This window comes from Brachycentrus maculatus, unplaced genomic scaffold (genome assembly GCF_059751285.1).
Source record: "Brachycentrus maculatus isolate JH-2025_06_01 unplaced genomic scaffold, ASM5975128v1 h1tg000542l, whole genome shotgun sequence".
NCBI lineage: Eukaryota > Metazoa > Arthropoda > Insecta > Trichoptera > Brachycentridae > Brachycentrus > Brachycentrus maculatus.
In genome coordinates this window covers 101,664-113,015 of record NW_028281286.1, presented here as the reverse complement: position 1 = coordinate 113,015, position 11,352 = coordinate 101,664, and the positions used below count along the sequence as shown (strand labels likewise).

Genomic DNA, 11,352 nt, shown 5'->3' with positions numbered 1-11,352 from the left:
TTATTAAGTACTAAACACTATATCACAACAGATTTTTTTATAAATAATGGTATTTACTAAGTAAAGTACGAGTATAAGGGAAAATAAAAAGTAAAAGTTATATATTAAGTGGGAAGATATTACCACAAGGTAACTGCCGAATCAATTATTGAAACCCAAGGAACTTATGTTAAGATTACGACGTTCTCTTATAGCGGTAGGTCGAGAGGATAGATCACCAAACTAATCTGCTCTTTACACATATGTTTCACCTTTTTCACATCTATACATTTCTTACATGCACTCCTAATCCGATTTCTGCCCTTCCGGTATCAGGATTTGTTATACTTGATCATGATTTGTCGTCTTCAACCTCCTTTGCCTTCTCTTCTTCTAAAGGTACCTTGGTATGTAATGTTACATATAAGGAACAAATGAAGAGGGGGAGAAGGGATTGCAATTAAAGGAAAAATAAATTTCGTTAAATTCACTTTATTTTAAGATTTATTTTTTATTTACTATAAAAGTAATTGTTTCATTAATGTTTGGGTAAATTCCCTACTAAAACAGTAAATATCTTTCGCAGCTATTCTAGTAAGAAATAGAATATCTTCACCAAGGGCAGTTTTTATTTATTTATCTGGAAGCAAAGTGATAAGTAGAGTGTTATATTACCATACCAGTTAACAATACTTTTAATGTACAAAATATAATTTATACTTACACGAAATTCTTATTAATTGCTTCTTTACCAGCTTTAATCAAGGGATAAGTAATTCCGTGGCAATTTCCTTTGAAATCATCTAAGTCAATTGTCCAAAACATAATTCCTGCAAGAAATGTATTTCTTTTGTTATTTTTTATATCCTTTCGAGGAATAAATAAGGGATTTAGTTTTCCAACAACCCATAACAAAATCCTTTATAACCATATGTACAAATCCTGTTAATATTTAACATAGTAACGAAAACTCCATTGTTAAATGACATTAGACCCATATATATATATATATATATATATATATATATATATATATATATATATATATATATATATATATATATATATATATATATATATATATATATATATATATATATATATATATATATATATATATATATATATATATATATATATATATATATATATATATATATATATATATATATATATATCATACCAGTGGTTCAGAAAGTACATGAATGTGTTTTACTGAAATTTTAAAAACTATTTTATTTAACAAAATAATTCAATTGTGCAATTAGGGTGTTTTGCTTATTTTTGTGAGTTTTAATTTTCAGCAAATCTATTGATAGTTAAAATTCAACGTATTATTAACTAACTAACTAATCATAACCCAGTAAGGATAGGCAGAGAGAATAGAACGCCACACCAATCTCTCTTTGCACACAATCATCTTCTCTTCCACTTTCATACTTTGTAATTTGAAATGTATATAATTGTTAAAGTACCTCCCAGTCCCTGTTGCGCAGCATATTCTGATTTCAATATAACGCTATTGATATCGTCGAAGCCAACCCATTGGTCTCCCTTGAAGGCGTAAGGTCCCATCGCCTTGGAGTTCGGTTGTACTACAGTCCAGTCTGTACCATCTTTCAAGTAATCACAAATCTGAAAGTTTCTTGAAAGTTACATAAGAGAAATCACTCTGCAGAATTTATTTGGCATCGCATAAATAATGTGAATGATCTAGAAAAGTCTTGAAAAGTAGTATACTGTTTTCATACATATTTGATGTGCTTTAACGTTTACTATAGAAAAAATAGAGCATTGACGTCCTACTCAAACAATCTGGAGATAATGTATGAAATACACATTAACCGTGAAATCAAGTTTTATTGAGTGTACCTACCCGTAATTTGACGAAGGTCTTAAATTATAATTGAGGTGTACTAGTATTGCAAACCGAAATTTGGCTCTCAAGAAAAAAAATTGGCTGGTAAATTTCCAGACCATTGTTCTAATGAATTTGTTATTTTATCGGTTGTCGATCCATATTTTCAGGAAGTTAATAAAAAATAATTGGTATTGGTTTTGTACAAAACACAAGTTAAGTTAAATTTATTAACATGCGACTAATGCACATGTAGATAACGCATAGAGATCCTCAGACCATTATTTCAGCTAATATGATAAAGCATATTTGAGCTTTTCCACATTTCTTTTAAAAGCTCAAATGCACACAACGATCGATGGCAAGATTCATACTTGGTACAAGTCTAAGAAAATTAGGAGCAGAACCTGAAGATTCATACTTGGTACAAGTCTATGAAAATTAGGAGCAGAACCTGAATAGCGGTTATCATGGATCGCATAGCAAGACTGAAGTAACAATGGGCAGAACATGCTACAAGAGAAGAATAAAATAAAATTTAATAGACTCAAAAATCTGTGTTTGATTTCAAATAAATACATTAAAATGGAGTTCTAAAAATTAAACGCCAAATCAATAAATAAATTCATCAAGATGGGTCCCTAACACAAAGACCTTGGAAGAATAAGAAGCATTGCAAGGCTTCAAAAAAGATGGTCTTACGATAAAGCCGCTGTGGGGAGTAAAAATTGGCTGCGAGAAGCAACTGCCTGAAAGAAATGCAAGGATATGGAGGAGGCAGCGATGGAAGACAGAGGGCTAAAGAGGAAGAAAAAGAGGATATAATAAAGTATGCACCTCGTAATAGGAGAAGAACCCTCGTTCTCCAGTAGCAACTCCCCTTTCCCCTGGACCAGATGCCGAAGAGCCAATCGCGTTGACTTGTGGATTATCCAATGAGAATGTGCGTCCATAGGTTGGCATGCCCAGAGTGAGCTTCTCCTTGACAGCTCCAGCCCTCAGTAAATACTGTATTGTGTGATTCTGAAATGTAGTAAGGTGATTGAATCTTGAAATAATTGCAAATCAATCAAAAGTTTATAAGTTAAGTGATCACTTTACACAGAGCTAAATTCACAATTTTACCCATGATTGACAACCCCAATACTAAAATTTTTGGAACTCCTACATATATCATTAATCTCGTGACAATGTACATATGAGTTCACAATACTCATTTATTTTAGATTAAAAAAGCTTTTATTTAGCAGAGATCCTTTAGCAGAGATAATAATACTTACAACATTATCTATTTCGTTAGGGGTAGCACCTGAAGCAAACAAGGGTGTGTGATGGTTCACAGTAGATTCTAAGGCTGAATGATAATCGTATGCGCGAACATTCATCCAATCTACGTACCTGTAAATATATGTATATTTGTTATTTTAGAATTGCTATAATGGCTATGCAATTACAAATCTGATCTTCTATCTTGATTCAAAATACGACTGTTTCGTCTTAAAACTGTATTTCAGAATTTTTAGTTTAACTCTTAATGTAGCATACATTGTGTATGTATATACACATACATATATCAATATATTGCTAATGTGGAATAGATATAGGGGATGCGAATCATACTTTATTCCAGTGTCCTCTCTCAACAGAAAAGAAGAAAATCGAAACTAGCTTAATACATGCAGGAATTCAACTCACCACTCAAGTATCCACCATTCTATCTGATCCTAATTCCAAGAGTATGGCATAATCTCTAAAACATTATTTTGTTTGTAAATATAAATTCTATCTGCCTCCGTAGTGTAATGGTCAGCACGCCCGGCTACCGCACTGGAGGTTCCAGGTTCGATTTCCAGGGGGGATCAAAAAAATTTAAGTGATTTCTTCACTCTAATATTTATTCAATATTACCCTGGACTGATAACTGAAGCGGTTGGCTCATCACCTTTCCTTCATGTGTTGACGATCAATATAACACTGCGTTTATATGATGCAGTGCCCTATGCACCATCGGGGTGCAGATAAGGATTTGAATATGAAGAAGAAATAAAAATAAGACTTGACACTGGCAGAAACATCTTTTTCTGGGTGACTGTGAATTTTGCTTCTTTTAAAAAAAAACTTGAAATGTAAAAGTTACCCATTGGTCACACCTCTACTTACTTGGTCAGTTCAGGGATGTCATATCCTTTGTCGATGTAATTAGGGTCCCTGTGTATGGTTACGGAGAGGAGAAGCCTTTGCTTAGTTCCTGCCTCTGCCTGGAATCCTTCCTTCAGCTCCTTGATCAGCTTGGCGTAGTTAGCTTTGTCCTCGGGCTTGCTCCCCAGCCCGAAACTTGGCTGTCCCCAGTCCAGGTCTAGACCATCAAAATTGTGCTCACGAAGGAACTGAAAACATGTGTTTTTTCCTTAGGTTATAATTGTTTCTTTTGTTAAAATTATTGACCGATGACATTTGAACAAATTACCACATATCACTCACTCCTTTCCCAACGTCATTTATTTGTCAATTTTCAGTTGAGCATGTTTTCGGAATGCCCAAAAAATGTACAATATCCCAGCAAAAGCGGCATATCTTTAACTTAATATTTACCCGCTACAGGGCAGAAAGTGATTTTTTGCATTTAGAATAAAAGGTATTGTTCAATTTTTTTTTTTTAAATAAAAAAAATTACAAATTGATAAAAAACATTCAGGTTTTACCTAAAAAGATCTGTTGCACAGTAAAAAGTTTAATAAGTTATATTTTTAAACTTTAAAAACGATCTCCTTAAAAATCATTTTTTTTATACATGACGTAGAGAAGTTAGTGAAATATAGCTTTATTTATTTAAAATTTAATTAAAGTAGTACAATATATTTATATATATAAATATATATATATATATATATATATATATATATATTTATATATATAAATATATATATATATATATATATATATATATAAATATATATATATATATATATATATATATATATATATATATATATATATATATATATATATATATATATATATATATATATATACATACATACAAATATATTTATATATATATATATATGTATATATATATATATATATATATATATATATATATATATATATATATATATATATATATATATATATATATATATATATATATATATATATATATATATATTTATATATATATGTATATATATATAAATATATATATATATATATATATATATATATATATATATATATATATATATATATATATATATATATATATATATATATATATATATTATATTATATATTCCAGCTTATCCGAATCATTCATTTATGTTAATTCACATTCTTCTTCCAACCCTTACCACATTTAATGATACATAGGGCACTGAATCGTATTGACACAATGTTATGTCTTGATCGTTACCGCACCTCAGATCAATCCTGCACCTCATGTATCTGGGTAGTATTAAATAAATATTTTAGTCAAAAGTCACTAATATTTACTACGACTCTCCCTGGGAATCGAACCCGGGGCCTCCATTTCGGTAAATAAACGCGCTTACTATTACACTACGGACGCGGTTCATTTTAATTATGTTTTAATCATTTAAATTTTGCACAAAATTTTGAATGTGTCCAAATACTTGTTCACAAAATCTGGATTATCTCCAATTACAGGAGTTATTTTCATATTATTTTTGACATCTCATCAAAGATGAAGAAAGTCTGGGCATTTTCGGGGCCGACCATAGGTTGGTTTGAGTGATCACTTTACACATGTGTAACATTCACCAATTCTATCCATTATTGACGACCACACTGCTCAAATTCTTGGAAATTCTATATATATGGACCAATTTTGAAACATTGTTCTTGAATCACTAGAACTTCACTAGAGACATCCATTGGTGAGATGAAAATCTAATGGTCAGCCCCGTAAATGCGCAGACTTCCATATTCTTCTTCATCTTTGAAGAGATGTTAAAAATTCGTATTTAAATTCTGTATTGATTATACCTTTATAACATTCTGCACAAGCTTTGTCCTTTTTGCTGGATCAGATCCTATAGAAGAAAACGTAGTGGAACCCTCACTCGACCCTCCTAGGGTCAACATTGTCTTTAGATCTGGGTTCAAGTTTTTCATACCCGTAAATGTGGAGTAGCCACCTGTAAAAAATAAATTATATTCGTATCTTTGTAATTCTATATTTTTGTTATCAATATTTGTAAACTCTCTATGACCTATATAAATAAACTTAATTTCAAAATCCATTTGAAATTTTATTAATTAAAATTATTAATTAATTTATAAATAAATAATCATATAAACTAATAATAATAAATAATAATATTCAACATCCCGAAGACACCATTGTAAAATTTAGACTGTGTTTAATAATGATGCTAAATGCATCAAAATACGTGTAACAAAAGATTAAAAGAAATATAATTGGTCCCAAAATACTTTTTAATAGCTACCATATATGATTTTTTTATACAAAGAGCATTTTCATGAACAGAAATTTCCTGTTTTTTCTCATTTTTCTCAAAACACTCGGGATTCCCTAATCCGAACAGCTCACTATACAATTATGGAGTTCTTCACCAAAACGTTACATTTCCATTAAAAATGATTTTAAGTAATCAGGAATTTTAGCTTGTAAAATTGTTGCGTTTTGACGCGATTTAATGATTTAATATTGGTTTAATACAAGATTGGTCACATTTGTCGCAACTTTAATTAAGATTTTGATGGAGTACACAGAACAGATTTGCATTTAACCCTTTCCGGTCCTATGACGAATGTCATTCGACATCGACTTTATTCCGGTGAGTCCTATGTCGAATTTCATTCGACAATTTTTTTCTTCATCAGTTTAGTGTTAAAATACAAGCAAACGTATTTTTTCATCTATAGATGTCTTTAAAATGTAATAATAAGAGACAAGATTGTATTCATTCGGTATATTTTTTTTTACCACAAGTGTAGTTTTATTGAGAAAAAAAAACTTGGATGTATTGTTTTACCCTGTAATGCTGTAAATCTATTGTGGACCTGGTGATTTTTTTTTATGGACCGGAAAGGGTTAAAGGATTTTTTTGTGCAATATTGTAATTGTAATTTTTTGGTGAGGACCTTTACAATTTACGTTAGGATAAGCAAGTTGGCACTGTATGACAATAAATATAGGATGCAATGATAAGCAAGCGTACCCATGTCAATATCCTGGTAGCTATCCGAGGGCCTGATCTCGCTGTCCTTGGTGAAGGCCCCGAAGGCGTAGTTGAGGTGAGTGCAGAGATGGGGGTCGATGTTCTTGGTGGGGTATTTGCCCACCGCGGGCCTGTACACGGACCAGTTCGTGTAGTAGCACACCACCCTGGGTTTGACAACCTCTGAAAATGCAAATTATCAACCTGTTTTGTTACGATAAAGATTGCATTGGCTTTGGCACTAATCGCGAATAACAAATTTCACGATGGAAAAAATTATTTAATTTTTTTTTATTTATTAACTTATATTTGTATCTAATTTATGATACATTTGAAGCAATAGCTTTGTGATTTTCTATTTTATAATTAAACAAGATTTTAAAAGTTTTACTTTAATTATATATTTGTATCTTTGTGATTCTATAACTTTGTGTATCATATTATATTTGTGAACTTTCTTTTTCTTTTTATTAACAGGCACCATGGCAAAGTCGAGTAGACGCTCGACTGCAAAACTGGCGTCGCGGGTTTGATTCCCGTCAGTTGCAAAATGAAATTAAGAAATATTAAATTTTAATTGGGAGTGTTTTAATAATTTATGTTCAGATGTAAAAATGTACATTAAATGTACCTTCAATACCCTTATAAAACTGAATAACATGTATACTAACTATGCGGTCGCTATTTTTGTTAGTTTTTGATAATGATATATTTTAAATTTATTGAACACAAAAATAAAGTACATATACTCCAAAGAGTAAGTAAGTGAAATAAGCACTTTTGATTTATATTTTCATATGACATAAAAAATCCAACAAACCTGATTTTGAAGCAACAACGAAGAGGCTCGTTATAAGAAGCCATTTTAAAATCCCGTTCTGAAAGCAAAAACTAGTATTCAATAATTTTTATAACTGCAGTACATACTAAATTAATAAATACTCGTAGTAAAATTCCGGATCTTTCAAAACCTACCATCTATAAGATGCAATGCCCTATGCACTATCAGGTGCAGATGAGAGTAAGAAAAATAAAAACAAAGATAATAACATCAAATGTATTTTTAAATACAATCAGTCTAATTAAATTAGTTAATAATTATTATATTAATGAATAAATGTAAGTAATATTCATATTATTTTTGACATCTCATCAAAGATGAAGAAGAATATGGAAGTCTGGGCATTTACGAAAATAATATGAAAATAATATGAAAATAATATGAAAATAACTCCTGTAATTGGAGATAATCCAGATTTTGTGAACAAGTATTTGGACACACTCAAAATGTTGTAAGTAATATTCATTAATATAAGTAAAAACTTTTTTTTTTAGTTTTTGTTATTTTGTTTGTTTGCTATAAATGAATCTGAGAAAAACCAAATAAAATAAAACAGAAGTGGGTATAGGAGCCTTCAACGTTTATTTATGTATCTTTTTATTCGTAAAAAGAATATAATGGAAGGAAAAAAAGTGTGTTTAACGTGTAATGGAGACTGCCCTTTATATACATATGTGGCTTATAGGTATGTGGTTAAATCAGACAAAACAGATTCTCACTAACAAATGATAAGCTATATTATATCTGCGCGATATCTTTGTTTTATTTTTAAAGTTATGTATTGATGATGTAATTAAGTTATCAAACACCTCATTATAATCGTAGTTTGCTTGTAAACATTTCTTAATGGGTAAGTATATTATAGTATCAAAATGAAGTTCACAAGGTCACTTTAGTGCAACTAGTCCCAGAGTTTTGTAATAACGTATTACATGTAAATAAATAATAATGAATAGGCCTGTGATTTCATTAACTCAATTTTTTTTTAAGTTTTGTACTCAATTACATATCCTCATTCACATGTATCTCAAAAATAGTAAAATACGATACCAAACAATTCCAAAACAACTTCAAACATTTGGGAACCAAATATTTTAATAACTTTCCCACATACATATATAAAAATAGAATATATTAAAATTATAAAAAAATAATTAAATACGTGTTAATTTAAGAAAAAAATATGCAAAAAAACTTTGATATCGCTCAAAATATAAACAATAAACAATGAAAGTAAGTCCCTCTCCAAGCACAAGAGCTAAGTCTTTTTTTGGAGTTGAACAGCGTAACTAGTATTAGAGTATGTTAAAAGTAGAATTGTCTAGCAAATGAATTGAATTGTAATATTTTTACAACATTTTCAGTGTGTCCAAATACTTGTTCACAAAATCTGGATTATCTCCAATTACAAATTATATTAATTATCTTTATCTTTGATGAGATGTCAAAAAATAATATGTTATATATTTGTAATTATATTGAATAAAAAATGATAATTTTTCAAGAATTGGTAGAGTTGATCATGATGCTGTAATAATATAATCATAATTTGCTCAATAACGTTAAATAATAACAATTCAAAAATATTTATAGTATTATTATTAATAGAGTTCTTTAATTTTGCAGTTTTGTCAAGGACTTAAATAACATATAATAATGAGTAGTCAGTAAATAATTTATTTTAATAATTGATACCCTTTTGAACTATCTAAAGTATTTATCCTCGTTTTTGTTGTATCAACAAACATACCAGTAAGGTGAAGTCAATAATTACAATAATAATGATAATATTGTTTTATTATTACAACTTTACATAAATCAATGGAATTGTCTCCGATATGTTATAATTACAATAATTTCCTAAGCATTCTATAAAGGTTTACGGTAATTTTTTAGACATGTACATAAAAAATCATTCCCTCGACGAAAAATCTTTTATGCTTTAAACTAGACATGAGAAATAAGTCGTTACTCGATTCGGTTTTCTGATTCGATTATTTAAAGCTAATCACACCAATCGGTGCAAAAAGTTGGTTGCTTATTCCGTATTTCTAGCTCAAAATATATTTGAATATTTGACATTAAAAACATAAACTGGATCCTAATGGGACCAAAAAAGTAATACTTACTCATAGTAACATCTGTACTTTGGACTAGAATGTCGGAGAAATATAACAATTGAATCTCATAAAAAAAATGAGAAAACCTAAAGAATTTTTAAACATTCAAGTAGGTAAACGTATTTTAAATTACATACGCTATATGTAAGTATTGCCTTAGTCAGTTATCTCAGCATTGCGACTGAGGCAACATTCAAGCAACAAGTCCCACTCAACAAATATTCACTGGGTAGGAAGGGGGATGAAAATGTGTATGCGTTTTATATTTAAAAAAAAACTACTAACCTAATAATGGTATTCGCTATGGAATAACTCAATAAATTATGCTGACAATCAATCACATTAAATTCTACTTAAAATCACTTATTACTTCAATTTCATTTATTTTCATTGTATCTATTCAGATAGTAAAATTTGTTATATTTTGACGTCGAGATTAAAAAGCATTATATGCAATAATTTTAATCGCCTTTTATCATTTTTTTAATTGTAGAAAATAAATATTTGCAGAGTAGGGGTCGAATAAAAAGCATCTAACTCAAAAGTCCACCACCTTAATTACGGATCTTAATATTTAAGTAATTTAATGTTTAAAAAATATATGTATATAGATGCTTACCTGTGTCATCTTAGAAAATCTTAGTTGTGAAGTATTTCTTTGATGAAAAACTAAACAAAAAATACATTTTTTTAAATATTTTGAAATGCATGTTTCAAATATATATAACAAACATATATTACAAATATATATTAATTAATAGTATCAATATATGAGAATGGCACCCAATTTCACACCGTGACAACTTACACTGATTCACCGTGTTTAAAAACTAAATTGTGAACTTCTACAAAAAAAACGAAAATAACTATTGCACAAAAAATACCATATACACATATGTATTGTTAAAATAAATTTTACAACGTTTAATGCATCGATTTCATTCATACCTGCGTTGGAAAAGCCTTAATTATTTGATAATTGGGTTGAATAAACAAGTTCGTGACACATAAACACCGACACGTCCAACTTCCACTGATTCTGAATATAAAGTGAATCTTGGTATTCTGAATCCAATGACCGTGATATGTTTATATAGATATGCAATATACTCATACATAAATATGGATAAATTCATGATGCTGAAGCAACTTAAGAGTATAGATCAAGTTTTGAGCTGGGATGCGAATAAGACCAGTATTTGCTACAACTCAGATTATTTGTAAAACGGTTGGAATACTTTTGTACAAAATATTTCGATCATTGTGAATATTTTTTTTAACCATTTTGAATTTTATTGGCAAGCTAACACTATGAAGAAAAAAATTGCTTGAGACATTTAAAATGAAAGA

General features: G+C 29.3%; 1 protein-coding gene across 1 annotated transcript; it reads right to left on the bottom strand.

Annotated features, from left to right (window-relative positions):
• Positions 1 to 455: 455 nt before the first annotated feature.
• LOC148301565 (chitinase-3-like protein 1) lies at positions 456 to 11,054 on the bottom strand. The gene is made up of 11 exons (XM_088273064.1): positions 10,951 to 11,054; positions 10,622 to 10,671; positions 7,862 to 7,919; positions 7,042 to 7,224; positions 5,843 to 5,994; positions 3,998 to 4,224; positions 3,118 to 3,235; positions 2,675 to 2,860; positions 1,455 to 1,614; positions 704 to 809; positions 456 to 619 (listed from the first exon to the last, which is right to left on the bottom strand). The coding sequence occupies exons 2-11, from the start codon at positions 10,628 to 10,630 to the stop codon at positions 616 to 618; spliced, it is 1,203 nt and encodes a 400-aa protein (XP_088129190.1). The 5' UTR covers positions 10,631 to 10,671; positions 10,951 to 11,054; the 3' UTR covers positions 456 to 615.
• Positions 11,055 to 11,352: the final 298 nt, after the last annotated feature.

Excerpts from the sequence above, each read along its gene's own strand:
- LOC148301565 (XM_088273064.1), bottom strand. Across the intron at positions 7,225-7,861 it reads CGTTGTTGCTTCAAAATCAG|AGGTTGTCAAACCCAGGGTG; the intron begins GTTTGTTGGATT and ends TTGCATTTTCAG. Across the intron at positions 3,236-3,997 it reads GACATCCCTGAACTGACCAA|GTACGTAGATTGGATGAATG; the intron begins GTAAGTAGAGGT and ends ATATATTTACAG.